Here is a 25,087-nt window from a genome sequence, read left to right as displayed (position 1 = left end):
TATACATTATATCGTAAATCAATTGAAGCGCGTACAACATAATAGTGTTGCGACTGTAACATATTTTTTTAAAAAGAACTTTCCCGCAACGATAGCCGAAATAAAAACAGATTTACAAACCGTTGTTACCCCGTCATAGCAAAAACAATCGGTCACTAATATTTTATTTTGCGGAATAAGATTTTGTGAAAGTTAAAAAATTATTTGTGACACAGTTAAATGGTGTCGCGCAGGCGCATAGGGATAATACCCTTTTGAAAAACACTTCATTGCACTCTGTTTAAATAAAAACACAAAAAACAGTCCATTGTTAACACATGCCTGAGCGGTTAGTACAGTTAAACAGAATTGAACGGGCATATAGGCATATTACCCTTTTCCAGAAAAAAAATTTATCGCAACTTCGGTTTAAAGCTTGTTGTTACCCCGACCAGTTAAAAATATCACTCAGTCATTTAATTTTGCAGAATAAGTTTTCATGACAGTAATAAAAGGTGTAGCTACTAACTGCATTTAGCATAATAATTTTGCTGTAGCTAGCTGGAAACTGCATTTGACTACTTTCACTTTTTGCCAGAGATAGCTATAAAGAGCTAGCCACAACCAAAACATAAAAATAAATATTGATATACCAAACTGAATAAAAACATCAAAAGAATGATATAAACAAGGCTAGCTATAGCAACAGAATGCTGCCTTGAAATCTGCATTCCTAGCTAAAATTTGAAAATTGGTTTGTTTAAGATTTATACATAGCCAGAAAACGTTACGATATATTCATCCTAACATCTAAAAACATCAAAATAAATATTCCTATAGATACAAAGTATTTAGAAGAGAAGAAGGTCAAAAGAAGACTTACGAACCGCACAACATCACCTCCAAACTAAAATGGCTTCCGAGCATGTTTTCGTTGTTTATCCGGTTCTGGTGTGATTCTGAAATTATTCCGCAATTATGTTGCGTCCAACCGAAAAACAGAAGACCGTAAAAATCGGACCCCACGATAATTTTCCGAAAAAAGCTGCGCGTAAGCATTTTGAACAGAGTACGGCTATTATTTTAGAGAAAGGGATATAGAGGTTTTTCTAATTATCTCTAACATACATACACAAGATAAAAAAAAACAATTTTTGCGATACCAAATCTGAACTCTATATTTCGTGGGCTTTCTAGCACAAAGAGTGTTTTGCACATGAAACTGATAGAATACGAATGTTAATTTGAAGCATAATGATTTGTGATTTATGAATGGTCAATGACTCAATACTTTGCTTGAATTTTTCTTATTCTTAAAATATAATTTAATTCATATGTACTCATTTTAAATGTAACCGACAGACATATATTAAAGAAAAATGAGAAAAGATAGATGTTAGCTGTATATTTATAAATTTGACACAGACTGTGAAAATGTATATGAAAATGATTTTTGTAGTTCTGCTCTTTAGGTATGTATATATTTGTATCTTTCTTTTAACAACGTAATTCTGTTCCCACAACTCTTAGAATACTAGCTAATCATGCTTGTCTTTTATTATTATCATTATTAAAATTGTTTACCCAGGATAGCCTCTTTAGCTCCAATTGGTACTGTTATAAACAAGGGTCCTTAGAAGGCGGTCCTAGTGCATTAAAATTCACATTTGAGGTACGAAAGTCGAGCGAACACAGCAATCTCTCAACTAGACAACCGCCTAAGATTTCAATTCTATTCCCATGCTGAACGCTAAGTAGAAAAGATAAATTCACACTTTTATAGTCTCTGGCATGACTCGGCCGGGGTTTGAACCCAAGACTTCCTACAGTAGAAGTGAACGCTCTACCACTAGGCTACTAGTCGGGACTACGGCTGATCGTTTTATTTCTTACACAAATATGTGTCTCGCATGTTGTCCGGTTTAAATAACGACCATGCTTACCAGAGAAAAGACATATACATAACATGATGCTAACATTTTTTTTTTAACTTAACACATTTACCCAAACTTATTTCGAAAATGAGAAGTCTAAATTAGTTGATGTTAAGTTTATAACAGTATACTTGTAGACTGCCAATAGATTTTATTGAAAATCATATGCTTATATGTTATGGAGGATAAAAAGTTTTTTAATCATTTAAATTGGATTTTTTTTAAAAATAATTTTTCGTTTTTAATTGATTGAAATCTTAAATGTTTAAAATCTGGCAACTAAGATGTCATAATTGGGTTTTAAGTAAGGTCAAACGGATATCTTGAAAAAGCGAAATGATGGAAGTAAGAAAAAAAGATTGTTAAAAAATTTATGAAGACTTGGTAAACAACATACAGCTGACTCTCAGTTTAATTTCAAAATCAAGAAAACATAATTCAAGTTTCATTCAATCTTTATTTTATAGTTTACGCAAAACAGAAACTTTATTTAAAAAACTGTTGAATATATTCGATTGCTTTACATTGGAGAGACGATCTCTTTCAACAAAACGAGTTGCATTACCAAGTGCAAGACCAACGTTTTGAAAAATAACGTTCAAAAGACAATTTTTGAATTTTAGAAGAACATTCGAATTTGACAAAGCCCTGTTTATACTCTAAAATTCGAAAAATGTTTTGAATTAGAGACATTCGAATTGTAGAAAGCTTTTTATAACAGTGACTAAGCACTTGTTCGAATTATAGAAATATTCGAATTATAGAGATTCGAATTAGAGGAAGTCAACTGTATTATTCTCTATAACATACAAAAATATTATTCTTAATGCAGAAACCCTTCTTTTTTAAGATTGCCTAATTTTTCAACAAACATTTGGTTATTATTACTTTCATTCTGATCTTCCCATTGTCAAGGCTGCCATCAATTTAGTGTTTCAGCAGATGGATGGAAATGGCCTAATTATGGAGGGTAGATTAGTACTAGCGTAAGTGTACAACGGTTATTTCTGACGTTATTAAAACATCCAGTGATGGTATTGGTACAAGCTGAACGAACAGTCAGTGTAAGTGCGCTTTTAAGCAGATAATATTTCTTGAGTAAGGCAGAATTCCAGTGTTGCTTTTGACCTATTACAATATAAATTGTTTTGTCATTTTGCACTGAAAAATATTTCCCAAAGTCAATGTTATAGACAAGCTTACGTGGTTGATATGCTGTCTTTTTTGCCCTGGGCTGCACCTACTTCTTCTGCAAATCCAAAATAGAAATAAAGCTTTAAGATATGCATACACATCCAAACTATACGATGTATTAGAAAGCAAAAAGACTATGGATAATGGTTTTGTCATTACTGATCCTTTCCCCGTAAAACGATGCCTAAAATGTCTGTAGTGGCAGAACAAAACAAAACAAAAAATACAAAGCTAGTTATTTCGTAATTCTGCTATATCACATTTCGCATACTACTTTCATTTTTTATCAGCTAATATTTATACTATATCATTTTAGGTCACTTTTCGCACAGAAAAACAATATTATCGACAAAACTTCATTAATATTAAAAGACATTCTACAGGGTTACGACAGACGGGCTATCCCATCACGAAATGGTGAAGCAGTACAGGTTGTTATTGAACTGCTTGCTACTAACAGATTGCGCTTGAACCATATCGAAAAAGTACGTACACGTTAATATGTAAGCAATGTGCATTGCATGTTACCCAAATTTTTTTCTCTCACACAAATCATTAGGTAATGCTTTGTGTGAGAGAAAAAAATTTCTTATTTATTCTGTTTTCTTTATAAGAAATAGTAAAATCTCTACAGTGCAAGTAATTAGTATGCACTGTCTAATTACTGGTAATCAGTAAGATTTAATCCAGGTTAGTCTGTGTATTTCAAAAATTCTTTGACGGGGGGAGGAAAGGGGGCTGATTCCGCCCACCCCTCCATCCCTCTGTAACTTTTAATATGCTTTTCCAAATGGAACAAAATTGACACACAAAATGGCAACTATAAAACTTTTGCTTATATCAACACTTTTTGCGGCGTCATTAGAAACTTTGAATTTGTCCATTATTTCTGTTTTTCACATAATTCGCAAAAAAATGCCAAATCCGAAAAAAACGGGAAATCGGACTAATCACGTATCCAAACTGTATATAAATGATTTCTTTGTTGAAGTAAACTTGTGCTGTGAGTTTTAAGTTTTAAGGGTAATCCTAAGAAAAGTTATTATAATTCCAAAATTATAAGAATTTCATAGAAATTGAAGGCATAGTTTCGAGTAATGGCCAATATTGAGGCTGTGAGAGGTATGGGACCTAAAACTTTGACATGCAAAAGTCTAATAGATAATTATGAAAACTCAGAAAGTATTATGGCCATGCACCACAGCGAAAAAGAATTATTAAATAAAAACTGGCAAGGGGAGGGGGGATCCTCCCGACCAAATAGGCTTAAGAGAGAAAAGAGAAGGTGTTTTTCAAAAAGGCATCCAAGCTCTATTTCTTATGTTCCATGTTACAAAATTTATTTATGCGTTGTAAGCAAATGGAAAAAGGTGTACTATTTAAAAATAATAAACTATCCATTAAGGCACGCCTTTCCTTACAGCTTTTAATTTATCTCTTATTTTCAGCATTATTCATTGGTCTTATTTCTGCGCGAAAGATGGAAAGACTACCGTTTATCATATGGAGATAAATATTCCAATTTCTCTAATAATAATTACATTGCACTTGGAGGCAATTCTGCAAATTCCATATGGTTACCAGACATAATATTTTCAGGAGTTAGAAAATTAACCCATTTTACATTGAGTAAACCTAACCTCATGACTCGTATTTATGCAGACGGGAGGGTACTTCACAGTAGATAGTAAGTACTTTAAGGCTCAGATGTGCTATCATTTTTGCAGTCATTGTTAACAATTATTGTTTTTGAGCATGATCAATGATCAAATTTGTTTTTTATGTTTTCGTTTTTTTCACAGTTGAAGACACTGAAAATAAAGCCATGTCTCGTTTGCTTTTTCACATCCTGTATTCACTTCTGCTCTCTTTTTAAGCTAAAATGTCATCTAACAAATATTTCTTCCCATAGTTTATTGCTTCAAGCAAAGTGCGATATGTCACTGCAGAAATATCCATTTTCAAGACATGACTGTAAGCTTGTTATCAAGTCATGTAAGTTATTCAAAACTATTAATTCGCTAATAGACTTCTTCAATGTGTCTGTCTGGTACTTTTGCAAAGTATATAATATTTTTCATTATTTCAATATAACAAGTTAACACATTCCGAAAAATAATTTTTTTGGACATGTACTGCTGACTTTACCAAAATTCTTGACTCCTATCTCTTTCATTTTTCTTCTGCCTAAGTGGATATTTCCGCAGGTTTATCGGCTACTCTTATGTTAATACTATCACTCGACCAATAACATCTGGTCACGGTTTGACAGATTGAATTTACCTCTCTGGAAAATTCATTGTAGACGTTTTTCGATAAGTTGATGTTAATCTGTCAAATTATAGCCGTTTTAAGATTTATGAAATAACCTATTGACTTTGAGATGTGTTTTTCTTTTTAAGATGCGTACGAAAGAGCTCATCTTCAACTAAATTGGTACAACAAACCTTTAACGTTTCCTGTAAGCGAAATAACGAAATTTCATATTGGCAAAGATAATTCATGTAAGTGCAATTCATTAAAACTGTCAATACGGCGGTACTATTTGATATGATAGAAACAATACTTTTTAAAATATTTTGAGAATTTTGAAGTTTTTCCTACAAACAGTCACGTAAGACTATTTTCTGTGACACATTAGCTACCTACCCTATGCATCCACAACATTAGCGCCTGTGGCTACTTCTTCAGATTTAGCAAGTTGCTTTGCTTGTAGGCAATTTTTTAATGCGCCAAAGGGTGCCATCGTCTTGGATTGCAAAAGCAAGTTGTTGTTAAATCGTTTTCCCTTGTTATGATAAGTGTCTGGTTACTGTCGCATTATTTCATGATTATTTTACCAGAGCAACTATGCAATAACTCTTCTGCATGAACCCGAAGCTTCGTAAAAAATAGCGTATTATATTATTATTTGCTTTTGGCTGTTGAGCAATGAAAAATGATATTCTGCATGAACATATTTTTTTTGTTATCTTTTAGCCAAAGCTGATGAGCTGTATGTCATTTTCCAGTTTCAATCAGCAGCAAAATTTCACTTCCTTTACACGTTTCTTCTCTACTTCCTCATTGTGTCATTGTCGTGGGTCAGCTTTTGGGTAAATCATAAGGCAGTTTCAGCAAGGGTCGGTTTGGGTGTGACCACAATATTGACGCTATGCACATTGTGTAGGTATCACGACTGTTTCAATTTTACTAAACGATTTGCAAATAAGCTAATATACTTTCCATGGACCCAAGATGTTTAAGATCGCAACCACAGGCAGTTAGGAACGTAACACATTCTCCCAAGGAAGGGGGAAGGGGGAAGGGATAAATTTCTACTGACGTCAGCACGCCATTCCACCATATTTCCGATCTTTTTGGATCGTGGCGTGCACTTTTCAATAATGCAAACAGTATGGAAAGTCTAGTTAGCGCATTTTCGACGTTGATTAGTCAGCTTGAACTTATGCTAAATGAAAACTTTTGCAGCCTGTGGTTGTGGAGCACTGACCAAGTGATTCGGTTTGCCCACATTGAAAAAAAGTTAAAAAACGGACAATTTCATAAACACAATGGTGCTTATGTGAGATATAGTGGTATAAGTAAACTTGCACAATATCTTACGAAGCAATGCAAAAATTATGGATCAAGTAGGAACTCAAGCAAAAGGTCGTGGGTTCAAGTCCCATTAGATCCATCATCTTTGCAGCACTTGGGAAGATAATGTGCAGGTTTACTTATAGACAATTTCGCTTATATCATTTCCAGGGTTGTATTTAGTTGAGCTGAAGGGTCTATATGGCGATTAATTTGTTTTAAAAAAACTTAAAAAACGGTTTGGTTTATTTTAGACAACACGGACCACAATATAAACAGAGAACAGAGCGCCGACTACTTTTATTTCCTACTTTGCATCGTGTATCTATTCGCGTCCTTGATTGAATTCGTGTTTGTCGGCATCACAAGTTTGAAGTGGAATGACAAATCTAAGAAAGAAAAACAGGTTTGTTTTTCGTTTTAGGAAGTAGCCTACGCAATTTATTTTTCACAAGTAAACCTTTCAGAACAGACAAACACACATCAACACAAATGTATTTTTATTACAATGCCAATAACTATTGTAATTTATATATTTCGACAGATTTTAAATTGTTCTTGACTGGAAGAAAGACGTATTACATCAGCTTTAACGTAAAAAAGCTAGTCTGCGACATGAGTTTGAATTTTAGAATCAATTAATAGTTTAATTGCAAGCGCATCTAAAAAGTAAATTTCAGAAATCCATTGGTAAGAAAATTATGGATCTACCTAAAGGATTCCATTGGTTGTTAAAATAAACATGATGAAAATTCTGTTTTATTTACATTAAGCATGTAGTAAGCGATCAAATTAGTCTTCCAGGGAGTATTGTTTTGATGACTTTTCCTTGTTGTCGATAAAGGGTTAAAATTTAGAAAATTTAGAGAGAAAATAAGATATTGGAAAATGAAAGGCCTTAAGTATTTTCATTGCTATCACAACCAGTCTTCATCACTTCAATATAAACTGATTGTGTAATCTAGACATCACTTTCAATTACTACCATGCATGTCATCATATCGTCTCACACTTTACATACTTTTGTGCTGCATATAACCCGGCCTAATTCGTAAATCTAAAATTTGAGAGTTCCAAATTATGCTCGTTTAAAGATGCTAAAATACAGAAATCAGAAATAAGTTATTTCAATATTTTGGCTTGCTCCTCGTAATGTTTTTTTTTCTGTTACTTCTTTTTCGACAGAAATAAAAAGACACATCTCTTTATCTTGTTCTCTAGAGCTCAAACGATGCAGCAACAATCTCCCATACCAAATATGATACAAAACAAAATTTGCAATCAACCCGGAGAAGTGTTGTTACATCTGCCCCTGGAGAAGGTATAACTGGTATACTAGAAGACGTCCATAGATATTCGAAAGAGAAAAAAGGGAGATTGTTGTCAAAACACACCAAGAAGGCGTTAAGAAAGGCTGTGGAATATCATCGAAAGGACGAAGATATTCATTTTATTGACAAATTCTCCAGATTTTTATTTCCTATTTCGTTTTTTATTATTAATATAATATTTTTCATTTATTACAACTTAAACTGAAGACAAAATATGGTGGAACATTTTGTGCATGACTACTTAATAACTTATTACATGATGGATATGCATTCTTTTATGGCCTAAGCTTGTATTTATCAGTCTCGCCATCAGGTGTCAAATAGATAGTAGAATGCACTGGATCAAGAAAGACGAACATTAATCCTGAAACATTTAAAACATCATAAACCTATAAATAAAGATGTTAGACAACCCCCTTTAATTTTCGATCATTCGTATATTAATTTAAAAAACGGAACTCTCATTTGCGTTTGCTATTTTGAAAACTACTCTATCAAGTAAGACTACTAACAAATAAGTCTGAATTCCTTACCTTTTCCTTTTTCAGTCAAAATGTAAGTTCAATAATTTTTAACTTATCTTTTTGTTAACCTCTAAGAGATAATAAACCAGGTAAAAATTATATTACTTCGTGAATATTGACGTGTGAGACATTTTTAAAGCGAATTTCTGATACTCCAAATATTGAAAACATTAAAAAGTCGTTTCTTAGATCATGAAACAAAACCGAGAGAATAGGATAGATATTAATTTGTGATATTTCATTAGAGTAGGGAATCTACCACATTTTGTTGCAAAGTACGGACTGATAATATTTGTTTTGATGAAAAACACGTAGGATTGAGCTCTTAACGTTTTTATCACACTACCTTGTATTTTTAAAGCCTTAGCAACAACACGTAGCTACCAAGATTACTTCCCTCTAAATGTTGATATGTTGTTGACGCATTAGAGTTTTTATTAAAGCAATTAAAAATGTTGACAAATGACCAGATGTAACTACATGTAAATTAATGTACTCCACCGTGGATGACAAAATTGCAGAGTGACTAACACGAACAAATTTAATTAAATTTAATCCATGAGAGGAAGAATAACTTTAACGTTATGTAAGTAAGTCAATGGAACATTAACTATTTGTAATTATTTTTATTGCATTTTTGTTAAACAAAGAAAAACATTGACATTCGTCATTGACTACTGTGTATTGACAATATGAAGAAGTCAAGAATTTGGATATTGTTCTTCTTATTTTTATTTCAGAGTCAGGTAGATTCAGATACAAGTAAGTTATATAAAATACGTGTTATGTAATGTTGAGATTTTGCGTTGAGAACAACGGACTTGTGCGGACCACCGTGATCAAAGGAATTCAGCGAAAAAAAGAAATGTGACTTAAAATTCTCGCAACACATTTTTGAAAAGAGCTAACTTTTTAATTTTTTTAGATTGCATTTGACAATGTTTTCTATGTCGTCCTGCTTTTTTTACTGCTACGCATGCGCGTAAACGTTGAACTTTTGTGAAACTCGTTTATACCATATTTTTGTTACGTTCACATTTTACTGTGACTGACGACAAAAATCCCAATATTGCTGGATTTGAACTGCTGATTTTATTTTGGGTTCATGCATTGCAAATGACACCAACTTAAAATATATCTTTCGGGGCAACATTGTAACATTGAAGAAATAGAAATTCTTGTGGTTGTGTTCAACATGTTGTTGTATTAGGTCATGTAAAATTTCAATTTTAGGTTTCTTATATAATACTGCTGAAAGAGGTTTTCAAGATTGGAGTTTGATGGGCACAAGAAACGTAAGAATTTTGCTTTTTTATTCACCATTATTTTCTATACTAAAAATTTTAATTAATAATATCCAAGATATCTCTTCTGCAATGTCAAAGATTTTGTTATTTTTTCTGTATATAACTAATGAGTAGATACTGTCTATATACAAATCTTCACGCTCATAATATACAGGACCACTGACTGGACCAATCCGGGCCATTTTAAAGTTACATAAAAAAATTGAAAAATTAATTTTGTGGCGTCTATGAAGATTCATCTTTAACCGCGTTTGTCCCAGCCACGGTGGGCCCTCATATATCACTAAAACATGGACCTTTAATTTTTTTCCTGTGTCGACACATTACAGATATGTGATTGTTTTTAGCATATCTTTATATCAAATGTTTAGCTTTCGCATTATCAAGAATTCGGAAGTGATTATAAGTTTTTTTTTAAATATAACTGAAAAAGTTCCGATTTTACCAAAGTTCCAACTATAATAAATTGATTTTGTCAAATCTTAATACTAAACAGATTTAACAAAAACTCATAAAATAGGCCGTATATCTACAGAAGTGTAAGCTAATGAGCAGCAGGATTTATATGATCATTCACCTTCTCCGAAAACATGACATATTTTTAACAAACCAGTAAACAAAATAAGCTTGAGAGATGTATTTAAGAACTGTAAACAATAGAACCTACCATGACAATAATAAACTGACTGTGTAAATTTATTTTACGTTTAGGGTGAAGAAGAAACAATTCCACACAATTTTACTTCAATCATTAGTTATAATATACCTAATGTATATTCCCACGTTGACATTATTAGTCCAGTCATCTCTGTCAAACCAGCATGGAAATTTACTATGAATGTAAGACTACCTATTTATATTAACCAAATGTAGATAGACAGTCGTTTCCTAAAAGCAGAATGGAAATATTTTTCACTTCCACACAAATAGAGATAAGAATTATATAAAACACAAAGTTCTATTAATTTATAGGAAAGCCTCTGATTTTAAATTAATTTTTAAGATTTCAGATTACCTAATAAACGTTTTGAAAATATAAAATTTGAAAGAAAGTCTTATATTTCTGCATTTTCTTTTTACCCAATAGATAAGGACTTCCATCATAAGAACAGAAATTGCTCTTCTTAAGAGTGGTGGTACTAGACCAGACTTGGTTTTTATTTTTAACCCAACAGACTATGAGGAACAGGAAGATATCTTAGTAGATAGAAATGGGAACCACTTAAATTATTGGAGATTTGGTGTTCGTGTGAGAGTTGCAGGGTTAAGTTTAGAGGCGAATGTAACATCATTAACCCTAACATACATCAACTGCCCAAAAACGGTGTATAACTTAGCTGAATACAACAACACTGCAGCATCCGAAGATGATAATCCAAAAGGGACGGACGGTAAATGCGTGGAAAATGCAGAACGAGCTGACGGGTATAATATTTTGAACAGGCTTTGTGATCGGAACGGTGTGGCAACTTATGAGGGAGTGTGTCGATGTAAGGAGGGACATGAACGAAAAAACAATAAATGCAAAGGTATATCAATCTTGAATGCTTTTTATTTTCAACTCGACTTGTTGTGCGTTTCTAATTTTTGTTTATATATATTTTTGATTTCGAATTTTAGAAAAAGAGAGAATGGAATAGCAATAAGTAAATGTAAACAGGCCTTACTGTGAATTAAGGCTGTTTTTCATTTACAGTGTTCATGATCTCAGTTCGCTGCGCTTGAACGTCGGCGCTTAATCCGCTTAATCTTCTTTACTCTAAAGATTTTGACGTTTTCAGATTTTTAATTGGTTGTCCAACTGCAACTAGTGAAAAAGTGTAATGCGCATGCCCATACAGAAAAACTAAAAACTGAAGCCATGAACACCTTATAAAAAGCAGTCTTTAAAAACTGCCTGTTTAAGTGACCTCACAGTCGACCTAAGCAGTGTTAAAAGTTGCGTTTACATTGTTAAAATACCTAAATTGTTACTATCTAACTCTTAAAGCGTGCCCGGAAAACTTCTTCCGAACAACGAAAATGAAATTGCGCAATGAAACAAGTTGCCTAAAATGTGGCGAAAGAAGTGAGGACTCGATGGATAAAACAGCTTGTCGATGCAATCAGAACACCTTTAGAATAGCAAGTGAACAAACTGAGAACTCGAAGAACTGCTACTGTAAGTGTTTGTGCTATAACAAAAGAAAAAAATTTGGTAGGAGGAGAGTCAAGGACACTCTGTCTCACTCTTACATTTTTGCAAATAAAAACATGTTCTTTGTCGAGAACAACTACGAAGCAATATGTTGCGATGCACAAAGTGTATAAATTTTATCACAAAAAAGGTTTATTTTACAGGTTGGCCGCAAAACGCGAGTTGAACCTCTAGTTTAAAAACAATAAAGCAATATTTTATCAACAAGTAGTAATTCATGGGCTAAGCACACAGGAACATTTTTACTGTCTATTTTCTACTATTTAATTAACTAGCATCCAGAGTGCTTCCATATCTGTTATTCATAAGCTGTGTTTATCATTGATTAATTTGCACATTGTTTAGTCTACCCTGGACCACCACGGAACCTCCAATTATCATCAGGAAGCACAACCGTCACAATGCAGTGGTTGGTGCCTGGAAATAACAACAAGTTGAAAAAACCAACCAACAGATATATTGTAAAATGCACAGAACCTAAAAATCTGTGTAAAAAATCACCAAAAGCAATCAATGGATCGGTTCCTACAAGCGTCTTTAAAGGATTGTACTCGCATATCAATTACAAGTTTACCTTGTGTGCACATAACGAAGTTTCTTCTAGTAACCAGCATGAAATGTTCCAGGGTCAGACGGCTAACTGTGTATTTAAAGAAATACGAACCAAAGATGGATGTATGTATTGTTGTTTTTTGAAATAACCACTACCTAGAATATTTTATGGTTGAAAAGCTTAAAAAATATTTCAGACAGTAAAAGTTTAATTTTTTAAGGTCTACCTGCCAAAGGGAATTCTCAATTCTTTTTAGCGGGTTCATGTTTTATGAAATAACCACTACTTAAGAAATATTTCAGTCAGTTAAAGTTAAAAAACATTCCAGGCAGTTGAAGTTTAAATTTTTACGGCCTATACGCCCAAGGGATTTTTTGATTTCATTTAGCGGGTATATAATGTTTTTTGAAATAGCCACTTAGAATATTTCATGGTTGGAAAGCTTACAAAATAATTCGACAGTTAAAGCCTAATTTTAAGGCCTAGCCGCTCAAGGGAATTCTCGAATTCTTTTAGCTATTAGATAGATTGTTTGCATAATTTTTTTTAGCGGGTTGACGTCTAGCGTACACTCTGTCATCTCTTACTACACCATATTCTACCATTACGATGAAATCCCCAAGGAAATTAAAAATTCTCGTTACTTACTTATTTTTTATAAATTCCAGTTCCGACAGAAGTTGCTGATTTTAAGTTTTCTGGCCCCGTCAATGAAGTCTATTCCTTCCTTTGGGAACCGCCAATCTCAACAGGCAGTGCAAATTTCCATTACGTACTAACTTGCGACAAACTCGTCAGAAGGATCGAGCAAGACATGAATCCTTTTCAAGTGACTATTAATACAAAAGAGAAATCTGTATTGTGTTCTGTAAGTGATGAATTCTATCTATTCTATGTTATCATATCCACAAGTTAAAAATGTCTGTCTAAGTTGCCAGAGATACCTCGTAGAACCTAATTTAGAGCCTTTTTTCTACTCTAAATTATTTTGGTTTTGTTGTTGTTGTTGTTGTTGATGTTATTGCTATTGTTGTTGCTGATTTTGTTTTTGTTGTTGTTGTTATTGTTCCGGGAGAGTTTTACTGTAAAACTGTAGTTTTGATAAAAACATACCTAGCTTTCGAAAAGATCTATCTTCACTATAGATAAAGTAAAAAGTAAAAACAAACTTTGAGAGATACTGTCAATAGTTCGGCTTAATTAACAAAAACAAGAACAGATCCTACCCACATATTCGATTCTTGCTGCTCCGGCATGCGAAGTTTATCACCAGATTTAAATTTAAAAAAAAGTGTTTTACCATTTGACATTTCTATACAATAAGGAGAAATCTCTTACAGTTTTATCTCAATTTTCATTTCTGTTTCAGAATGATCAAATTACACCAAGTTACAGAAAAGTTGAACTTAGTCTACCATTTTCAGGAATTAGGTCTAATTAAATTTCCAACCAATGTATTTTATTTGGTTTGTGTTAGTGACAGTTCGACGAGTTTAAAGGAGAGGCGAACTGCGCACTGCACGGTTGCTCAATAAAAGTTTATGATGACAGTGTTTATTTTGAAGACCAGACCAACTCGCTTGGTCTGTTCCATAATAAATCAATTTACATATTACACGGCCATCATAGCAAAAACAAGACGTATGATATACGCAAACAACCTCGCGAATAAAGTTTACAAAAAGCTGTCTATCAAATTTTTGTTACGAAGTTAGACACGACATATTTTACTATTCAGATACGCAATAATATTTGTTACACACTTATTTTTCAAAATTGATTTGTGAGACCTTCCTGAACGGAAAATTCCTCGAACTTTTAATTTTCGATGGGTCCGTCTTGGGTGAACCGACTGACAGGAAGAAGAAAGACCACAAACCCACAAACCCCAAAATTCATTAATTCAGTTAATTCTGCCTACATTCACTTTTAAAAAGTTTGGTGAAAACACCTTTATTTACTAGTTAGTTAAACAAGTGTTTTGAACACTTGTCTTATCTTTTTAAAAAAGAAAAAAGAAAAAAAAGTAAAAATAGTTACCAAGATGAGATTCGAACACACGACGACTCCCGTGTCGGTGCTCAGAAAGGCAAAAATTTCCATTCTTGTAGGACACATTTGCGTTTTAATACAAGCTCACGAGCTTGTAAAAAGTCAACTGCCAGTACATACAAACTTGCTTACTTTGACCCTATACAACCATGAAAATTCTGTAAAGTTGTTGTGAGAAAGATATATAGATACTTATACTTATATTATTATTATTATTATTATTAAAAGACTATATTCTGGCATATCCATATACAAATATACATAGCTCTTTATCCAGAAAATTTTAAACAAGGATATTAATAAAATTTAAAATATATGTATATATATACATTATGCTTACACTAAAAGAAATTTCTAATATATATTAAAAAAAAATACTAATGATAATATTGTTAAAAGAAACGGACGAGAAAACAAAAACAAAAACAAAAACACAGAAGAGAAAGTGCGCGATTAGAGTAAGGAAAAGTCAATTAACGCATAACAAAAGAATGATCCACAAAAATTTACTTAAATTTCTTTCAGTAAAAATAATTTTGTCTCTCTTTTAAATGTTATCAGCTTTTTAATCGAGCGAATGTCTTTAGGAAGTCGATTGAAAGACGTAGTTGTTACATCTTCCAAAGTGTTTTTGCGAAGTGATGTCTTTAATCGAATTTCGTCAGCATTTCGAAGAGTTCTTTTGTGAACAACAATTTCATTTTTCAAATACTTTGGCCAATTATTCTGATGAACACTTTTAAAGGCTGTGATCATCAAATGCCATTCTCGTCTTTGTTTAATAGGTAACCAACCTAAACGTGTTATATCTTCAGTATGGCTGTACTTATACTTAAAATGTTGTTATTTATTTGTTATTAGAGTAGTTATTTCAGTAGATTTTAGAATTTAGAAATGTATAATGTTTTATCTCTGGCTTAAAAGTTATTTTTGGCTGCCACAAAATAATTTTTCGTTCGCCGAGTTTAAAGTTCTTCGCCGCGGCTTCCCGCCTTTAATATCTGAGCATGCGTATTTTATGTTTTTCTGGTCACAATGTCTGCATTTCGGCACCTCTGAGATTAAGACATCTTTAAGGTACAATAAACATTAAGAAATTGAGCATACTTTATCATAAAGCATGAATCTTTTTCGTTTTATGGAGCAACTTATTTGTAACTATTGTTCTCTTTAGATGAAGGTAATTTCTTCAATTGGTGAAGGACCAGCTGTAAATCTAACTTTGCCCAAGACTAGCGCGTGTAAGTTACAATCATACTTGTATGTTAATGAGAAGTACGATTAATTTTATTATTAACTTTTTATTTTATTGTACACCGCGATGATTTTGTTAATTGTGTGATGATGCTAGCATGAAGTGGGCGAAAGCTTTATAAATTTGTCGGTTTTTTTCACCAAGATACCGCCAAATTTATGCCTAAACATTGATTTAATTAGAAGTAAACTAGCTGCAACTAACCTGATCCTAATTCCTAAGTCCATCGTGAACATTTGTAAATGAACTTTGACAAGTTCAGCGTTTATGTTACTTAATTGATTATAGTTACGTTCCTCGATATATCGAAGCTTTAAATGCTTTGTTGGTGTTTTTGTGTTGTTTCAGATTTAAAAGTTCTTCGCAACCAAACAATTTTAAGATGCTACAAGCTCTATATCCTTTCTGCTGGAATCACTAAAAGTGAAAATAAATGTTTAACTGGACTTAGTTTAAAATATCTGCCAAATTATGTTTCTTTTATATTTAGCGGATTCAAATTCAGTTAGCGTAACAGTAATTGTTGTTTCGGTTTGCGTGGGTTTAATTTCATTGATAGTCATTGTTGCTTTCTTGGTTTGGTGCCTTCGAAGAACACGCCCGCGACAGCAACCTGTCATTGTTGATAATGAAGCTCTAATCATGGAAGCTGTCCAACGTTTAATGGCACACCGTACAAGGAATTTATACGTTCCACTTGATATATCCTTGGAACAAACAATCGTAGCTTTGGAGGGTGAAGCACCTTTATATGAAGAGGTGCCGCTGCAAGGTTGGTAATATTTTACTTATTTCAACTATGTTCTAAATAACGCGTGAACACCTGTAACCATGACAACACTGATCCACTGAAGATGTCCAAATTCAATTAACCGTAAATTATTTTTTTAGTACTTTTTTTAAATGTCGCCAAATTGAATATTGCTTAAAATTTTTTTGTCTAGGTAGTATTTACAATAGCTTGGAAGGCAGTGGTCAAATTATGGTTTTATTAATCTAATGTTTCTCTTACACGGCATAATAAGTCGACCTTGTTAACATTATATCCTCACAGCGATGTTTGTGAAGTTAAGAACGATTAAGAAGCTGCAGAGGGTCAAGAAAAGCCCATAAAATAGATTTGATTGAAATAGTTCTGGCTATGCTTATTCCCAGTATTATGCTGATTTCCCATATTTTGCTGATTCCCCATATTTTGCTGATTCCCCATATTTTGCTGATTCCCCATATTTTGCTGATTCCCGAGATTCCGCTGATTCCCCATATTATGCTGATTCCCCATATTTTGCTGATTCCCGAGATTCCGCCGATTCCCCATATTATGCTGATTCCCCATATTTTGCTGATTCCTTATATTTCGCTGATTCCCCATATTTTGCTGATTCCTTATATTTCGCTGATTCCCCATATTTTGCCGATTCCCCATATTTTGCCGATTCCCCATATTTTGCTGATTCCCCATATTTTGATGATTCCCCATATTTTGCCGATTCCCCATATTTTGCCGATTCCTCATATTTTGATGATTCCCCGTATTATGCTGATTCCCCGTATTATGCTGATTCCCCATATTTTGCTGATTCCTCATATTGTGCTGATTCCCGATATTTTGCTGATTCCCCATATTTTGCTGATTCCCCATATTTTGCTGATTCCCCATATTTCGCTGATTCACCATATTTTGCTGATTCCTCATATTTTGATGATTCCCAATATTTTGATGATTCCCCATATTTTGCTGATTCCCTATATCCCACATTGGTCACTTATAAATAGGAACCATATGGTCAGCGTTAGATTGATTAAAACGCTGTGTATGTTTAATTCTTTAACATGGTGAACAATTACGTAATATAGTCTCATTTCGTTTTGTAACTTAGGATATAATTATCCAGCTCAGAAATTAAATATATTGGATGATCTCGGTGAAGGAAACTTTGCGAAAGTGTATCGAGCAGAAGCGTGGGATATTTGTGGTTCAATTGGGAAATCTGTAGTTGCGGTTAAAGAATTAAAAGGTAAAATAGTTAAAGTGACATGTACATGAATTTATAGGAAAATATATACCACTCACCAATTAAAATTTGCTATGTTACTATGGTGACAACTTTGTAATTATTTTTAAACTTGCAGCGTTACTACATCATATTTTATAACATTTCGGAATGAACGGGTTTATGACGTCATCAAAAAGCCTTTAAACCACAATATTTCCGTAACCGTTGGTCAAAAGTACATGATCCTATACATTTTTATGATCAGCGTTTCAAGAGCTAACAAAAAGGCAACGGGTATACAAATTTCGAAAAAATAATTTTCTGTACTTTAATTAGGGACTTTGCTGACGTCAGCAAAAGTTTTAAACCCGTAAATCTCATTAACCATTCATCAAAAGCACGTGATTACATACATTTTCTTGATCAGCGCTTTAAGGTCTACACAATAAAGGCAACGTAAAAACAAGGTTCTAATTTATTTTTTGTGGATGGGTTGCTGACGTCATCAAAATTCAAATAACGCTTCTTTTTCATTTTTATCCTGCCTTAGTGGATATTTCCACGACTAGTTATGTAATAAATGCTTTTGTTTAAAAGCTAGGAAAGCTTTAGTAAAAATTCTAGTTCTATACTATTTCAACAAGACATCTGCGGCTAAATATGATTCAATGTAAACTATCAATTACTAATTTTTTAGAGCATTTGGGACATAAAAATATGTTTTCGTGGTTTTGCTCTAAGGATATCTCTGGAAAAAATGACCAACCTAGCAACAGTGCCGTCATTAAACAAAATTTAATAATTTATAAAAAGTAAAGCATACACTAATGCTAATTTTGTGATTGTTGGTTGTCTACGACCAGTTTTTAAATCTTCGAGCAACTAAAGTATGTCTACGCTATTCTATAAGACTTTGTAGTAAATAACCTGCGATATTTGTATTGGAAAGTTCTTTCACCTGATACAACTTTCCAATAGCATATGGTTTACATATATCTAAAGCGTTTCCAATGTTATTAACAATTTACGCGGAGGTCAATTTGATAATGTCACAAAGACTCGTGTTAGCTATCCAAACCTAGGCTTTCTTACGTGAAAAATATTTTCTTCGTTGGATATTGTAATATCATTTTTAACATCCTTACATACGTTATCTTAGCTGATTGTGACAAAACGGATCGTGACGATTTCGAAGGTGAACTTATCCTAATGCAGGACTTAAAATACCACGAGAATGTGGTCAGATTGCTTGGTATATGCTCAGGTAAGCTTTGATTTGTGTCGTACTTCACTTAAGTGTACACGATGATAAACATGGCAGCAAAATTTGGGTAAATTACGAATCTTGACAATATGTAACGAATTTTAACTAAAGAAATTACTCCTGACTATTTGTAGATCTTGACTTCTTAACGAGCCACCTTCTATAGTACCATGTCTTCAGATGGCACGTAGTTACTCTTTAGAATTTGGATTTCTTAATTTTTTAAGCTATGACCTAAATTGATTTTATACTTAGAACCGAGATGCATGATTGTAGAATATTTACCTGGAGGAGATCTACTTAGTTTCTTGTTGAAATCCAGACAATATCGTTGCCAGTCACCAAACAATACAGCTGAAGGATCCTTTTTAACTGCTGAGCATTTAGTCACATTTGCGTGGCAAATTTCTTTGGGAATGAATCATATCGCACAGCATAATGTAAGTCAACAATTTTATTCTATTCTATTTTATTCTAAACCATTTGGTGGCCAGGTTAAGTGGATCATAAAATCACAGAACTCGTTTTTTGCCAATAGATTTGCCATCGCGATCTCGCATGTCGAAATATCTTGGTTGGTTATAACAGGGTATGTAAAGTAGCTGATCTAGGATTAGCTAGAAGATTAAACAAGGAGGGAATATACAAAAGGGAAAAACAGGTAAAATATAGTTGTTGATTTTGTTGTTGTTGTTTTCGAAAGGAACTTTTAGAAATGTTTTTATAGGATTTACTATAACCACTTACACATGTGAGCCAATGTTTGCAAACAATTTAGACTCACAACTCACAAGTAGCGAAAAAAGGGAAATTATCCTGCAATCTCAGTTTCATTTAGAAATTTCTAGAACTTGATCTCGTATCACTAGTAAATATAGTGATTTATTTACAATATCTATTTAGGCAAAACTTCCTGTTAAATGGCTTCCACCAGAATCCATTCAAATGGGAAGATCTTCAAAAAAGAGTGATGTGTAAGGCATTTTTCACTGTTCTTGATCTGCTCTAGTGACAAGCAAAATGACTTACTGATAGCTGCTTTCTATTTTTATTCATTACTATTTATTTCATTTAGATGGTCATTTGGAATTCTTCTATGGGAAATAGTCACTATCGGTAGTTATGTTTATTCTGTATTCTGGATAAAAAATTATTTACACACATTCATAGAACCCACTGCTACAAAATATTGTACGCAATATTTTACCGTTAACTATGGGAGCTGGTAACACCATCCAATTATATAAAATAGTTCATACATTTGTTTTAAAAATTTTTTTAAATACGCAGAAACAAAATAGGTATTCAATTCTTTTGCAATTAATTCAATAGGGACCCACTTTAAGTTTTATCAGTTTAAAGTGATTTGACTCAACAAAAATTGTGTTCTCCCAGTTCATATATTATACATCATGGTTACATCTGTAGAATATATTGTACAAGTATATACAATTGTGCACAATTAGTTGTGTATAATAAACTGTTTTAGTGGAACCTAGAGAAAACTGTTTTAAACTTGTACAGTGGTTGCATTTGTAGAAAATTATGTTATATAAGTAATGTGTACAACATATTGCAGTAGTGAAAACTATCCTTAATAAATGAAAGTAAGAAGGATATTTGTTTGATGGCATAAATATTATAAATTTCAATTTCATTATCAGTAATTTATTTAACTAAATTAAAATTTTGTTTTCATGCTTTTCTTCTTGGATAAACAAACATCTGGAAAAGGGCTGGCAAGATGCGACTGCATCACTATTTGATATTTAATTTTAGGTGGAGTTCCTTATCCAGACTTTAAATCTAAAGAGGTACCTCAGCTCTTACGAGAAGGTTATCGAATGCCCAGACCAGATCACTGTGATGATGAAATGTGAGTCCATCGACTTTATTTGTCTAAAGGATGAAATGATTGTCATATCATTGTCGGTCAAATGAGTTTTTTCACAAAAAATAAATATAAAAATTGAAAGTTTTAATTGGTTATGTACACAAGCTAATTTTTTTTTTAGTTATGACATTATGAGTGATTGTTGGAGTGAAACTGAGGATCTGCGTCCATCTTTCTTACAGTTATCAAAAAGCTTAGAAAAATTAAAAGAAGGAAATGTAAGTCGGTAACATACGATCTTTCAAATATTTTAACGCTGATTAATGAATGTTTTTAGCATATTGTCTGTTTAACTATCATATATTAATTAAAATTAAGTATGAATTAAAATTAAATATGAATCAAACTATAAGTGTTGAACACTAACAATGATATTCGCGTATAGAAAATCAGCACAACAAAATAAGTACGACAAAACGCAATTTGTCAAAAATATTTATTCATCTTTCATTACCGTAATAACCGATTAAACGTCCATTTCCAAAAAATTGGTAATTCTCAAATAAACAATCAGTTTTTATTATCAAAAATAAAAGAAAATTCCCTTTCCGAATGGCATTTCCTGAAAATGACTGATTAAAAGTTTAAGTTTAAAACGAGAAAGACTGGAGTTACTAAAAGCTTTTTATTTATATGGATAAGATAGATAGGGGATAATATAATAAAATTGTTGGCCCCTGGAAAAATCAACGGTAATTCGTCCGTCGGTTCATGCATCCCTATTCGCCTGCCAGCATGATATAATGAAATTACTCTACGATGGAAGGAACCGAAATAAATTTGTGGTACATTCATGTTTTACGCACACAGAATACGACCACTATAATAGACTAGCTGGTTAACCCAAACCTGAACGCCAGGACAAGTGGTGAAGTATATGTAAGCCTCCCACCTGAATAAAGAACCTAATGCAGGCATACTTTATGCCGCGTGAGTGATTTAAATAAACAGCCACACCCACTTGTAGCTCTATCCTAATAAAAACTGTCACCCGACATTTTCTATTTGCAGAAAAAGCTTGTCTTCTTCTACAGGAGCTACTGGTAAACGTAAAGAATATACTCATTATCTGTCTTTTAAAAAGAAATAGAAAAGTTCAGTTACTTATAAAAAAAACAAAAGATCGTCTAAATATTGTTGAATTCAAGAGACCTCTCCAATTTACTATGTTTTTCTTATTTTTCTTTAACTTATATTCTTTAACTTATTTTTATTTTAAGAAAACGTATATCAACCTTAGCGAATGTGCAGATGATGCTTATCTTCCATTGGATGATGAAAGTGAATTTATTGATGGAATGGATTTTAATGATGACAATGATATGACAGTGGTTCACCATTTTTAGAAATAGATTCTATTCAGTATGTGATTTTCACCTCCACTCGATAAAAATGTCATTTCGTGTTGGCAATTTATATAGATTAGAAGAAATGGTTGCAAAAATCTAAAACGCAATTCTGTCATAGTAACTGAAATGTAATGGGTTTAAATAACGGACTAAGAATTATTGTAAAATTGTTTTGTTCCTATGGAAATATCTATATTTTAATAACCGTGTACGTCTCTTTGTCACGCAAGTAGCAAGACGCACTCAATGTGGTAGAAAAAGGACGGGCGAACCTGGCCACCGACTTGTACTACTCAACTTTTAAACCCCCGAATTTGATGCTGTAGTTTATAGTGTTATTAATTTTAGAAAAATACATCAAACCTGTAACAAATAGTATATAAGACTTTGTACTCTGTTTAAAGATGTTTTTATTATTCTTTTTGACCAAGTATTTATGATACTATATATATATTTTTTTTTTTATTACGTAATGCTATGGAGATTTATCTTATATTATAAAAAGAATTTCAGAAACTTGTAAATAATTAACTACATTGTTTTTACTTGTGAGAAACATTTACCAGAGGTAAGCTGAGAGAGGTGAGTCACATTCATATTATAGGAGTTTACTGTGAAATAAACAAAAGTCACCATACCATAGAAAGAATGCTAGGGCGCTGTTTTTTATTTAAATACACTTTTGACACAATCTGTAACACATTACAAGAGAATATCCTTTTTATGTGTGGGTTTTACCGTGCGGATTCCCCTGTTATGTCACGGTCTGTGTACTCAAATATAACAGGAGCAGAGAATTTTTTTAGCAATGGGTTATTCAGATAGCCCTTACACGTAGGTTCATTTCCGGGAAAATAAAATTTTCGTTAGGTCTTTAGTTTAGTCTTTTTAAATGTTTACATGGTTTGGAGGGAAATGAAACTCAATTCAGTGTGAATCTTATCAAATGACTGAAATGAAATTTCATTAATTATCTCAAAGCATTGCGCCTATGTAAAAAGCTATTGCGCATGTGTACAAATTATGACGCATGTGCAGTTTGCGCAATCATGATATAAAAAAAGTTACGAAATATTTGATTGATCTTTGAAATCTGATTTATCGCATTAATCTTTGCTGTGTCCATGTAAAAACTGTCTTACTGTCTACCATGTCTTACTGGGAAGAACAATGGTGTCAAAGTTTTTCTTTATTTGATTTATTTATTTATCTATCTTTTTTACTGGATTTCTATCGCCGCTACGCGGAACGAAATCTTTAAAATCGCCTGATGGAAAACAGAGAGACAACCAAATAGCCTATAATTTGTTTGTGCCCAGGCCTAAAACTTTAACCTCGGGAAATTCCATTTTCTTAAAAGCCAACGAGGATGCTTCAATTTAATCTCAACCAATTTAATGACCAACCTGAACACAGATTGTAAATAATCTGATCCTCACAGAGCAGGGTACATTCTTCATACGGCAAAAAGTTCGTTGTGAAATAACAGCCATAACCAAAAGTGCTTATTGTTGCTAGTCGCTTTGCTGGTCTGAGTGGTCTTAGCTAGCTTTATTTACATTAGCAAACTAGCTAATGTGAAACATAGCTTGATACTATTTTGTCAATTCATGTAATTAATCAGGTAAGAATTTTTTTATTAAAAGTAACAAAAGTGTGCTGAGTACCTATCTCAACTTTTGGTGCTGATTTGCTCCTTTCTAGCTAGGCTAGTAGTGTGATCTCCTTATAATTGGTGTTGACCTGCCTCTTCTTAGTCAGATATATGTAGCGAGCTAGCTAGCTAACTGCACAAAATTTTTTTAAGAGGCTGCAACAAAAGACCTTCTCTTGCTTTGGGTAATTTTACAAAAAAGGTCACACACCCACCCTCCTTTAGGGAAAAGAGGGGGTGAAAGTTACATCCAAACGACGTTATGTGTGACTACTTCTATTAGGTCAAAAGATATTTGTCACATATATTTTTTGTATATTTTTTGCTTAATAGTTGTCGAAGCGTAAAGTTTAGTGTTGCCGGCACCTAGTTTTTTTTCTTGAGGAGTTTTCTTGAATTTACCCGAAGTATTTAGAAAATATTCTTCCTAGATTTGTTAGGAATATTGAATTTTAAAAAATATTTAGCGTCGGAAGCTGGAGCAAAACCTTTATCTCTAGAATTCTATGGTCTATAGTTGTTATCGGCTGAAAAACTTGAAAAGGTGTTGAAATTACAACAATATAAAAATATTTCTATTCTCGACAAATTGCTAAAAAATAATTTACAAATTTCTTACTGTTTGGTGAGAAATTTCCTCCAAAAAATTCTCATCACGCCCTATTGAAATGTTTAAGAAATGGATCATCGGTTTATCGAAAGAGACAAATTTAATTTTATATTTAGCTAGAAAAGTTGGATATGTTTAACTTTTTGGATTTGTTAAACGAAAGATTGTTTCTGCAAATAAAAAATCTAAATCTCTCTAACAAAAAACTTTAAAAATCGAACCAAAAAAGAGTGATATATGGTCATTATTGACAGAATAGATTATTAGTATGTTATAACATATTAATAACAGAGATGTCGAGCCATCTTGATGAAATTCATATATGTTGTGCATCACATGACATTGATTTGTATCTTTTAATAAATTCCCTCTTCAAATCAAAGAGACAAAAAGGAGGGTAAATAGATAATAATT

The 25,087-nt window shown here is 32.7% G+C and overlaps 3 protein-coding genes across 3 annotated transcripts; all 3 read left to right on the top strand.

The window, feature by feature from the left end:
- Positions 1 to 2,252: 2,252 nt before the first annotated feature.
- Positions 2,253 to 4,902, top strand: LOC130629211 (gamma-aminobutyric acid receptor subunit alpha-2-like). Its single transcript, XM_057442348.1, has 5 exons — positions 2,253 to 2,258; positions 2,313 to 2,481; positions 2,764 to 2,899; positions 3,424 to 3,592; positions 4,556 to 4,902. The coding sequence occupies exons 1-5, from the start codon at positions 2,253 to 2,255 to the stop codon at positions 4,793 to 4,795; spliced, it is 720 nt and encodes a 239-aa protein (XP_057298331.1). The 3' UTR covers positions 4,796 to 4,902.
- A 142-nt stretch (positions 4,903 to 5,044) lies between these two features.
- LOC130629210 (gamma-aminobutyric acid receptor subunit beta-like) lies at positions 5,045 to 8,281 on the top strand. Its single transcript, XM_057442347.1, has 5 exons — positions 5,045 to 5,102; positions 5,510 to 5,611; positions 6,087 to 6,272; positions 6,941 to 7,092; positions 7,908 to 8,281. The coding sequence occupies exons 1-5, from the start codon at positions 5,045 to 5,047 to the stop codon at positions 8,220 to 8,222; spliced, it is 813 nt and encodes a 270-aa protein (XP_057298330.1). The 3' UTR covers positions 8,223 to 8,281.
- Positions 8,282 to 8,634: 353 nt separating this feature from the next.
- LOC130628522 (ephrin type-B receptor 3-like) lies at positions 8,635 to 22,940 on the top strand. The gene is made up of 18 exons (XM_057441455.1): positions 8,635 to 9,303; positions 9,775 to 9,836; positions 10,560 to 10,688; positions 10,936 to 11,377; positions 11,839 to 12,009; positions 12,391 to 12,720; positions 13,267 to 13,466; positions 15,825 to 15,891; positions 16,396 to 16,677; positions 17,786 to 17,923; positions 19,062 to 19,166; positions 19,422 to 19,606; positions 19,705 to 19,827; positions 20,070 to 20,140; positions 20,242 to 20,282; positions 20,946 to 21,042; positions 21,182 to 21,278; positions 22,281 to 22,940. Exons 1-18 carry the CDS (start codon positions 9,234 to 9,236, stop codon positions 22,404 to 22,406), a joined length of 2,736 nt encoding a protein of 911 aa, XP_057297438.1. The 5' UTR covers positions 8,635 to 9,233; the 3' UTR covers positions 22,407 to 22,940.
- The last annotated feature ends 2,147 nt before the right edge of the window (positions 22,941 to 25,087 follow it).

Source organism: Hydractinia symbiolongicarpus, chromosome 15 (genome assembly GCF_029227915.1).
Source record: "Hydractinia symbiolongicarpus strain clone_291-10 chromosome 15, HSymV2.1, whole genome shotgun sequence".
Classification (NCBI taxonomy): Eukaryota; Metazoa; Cnidaria; class Hydrozoa; order Anthoathecata; family Hydractiniidae; genus Hydractinia; species Hydractinia symbiolongicarpus.
This window is presented reverse-complemented; position numbering and strand designations above follow the sequence as displayed.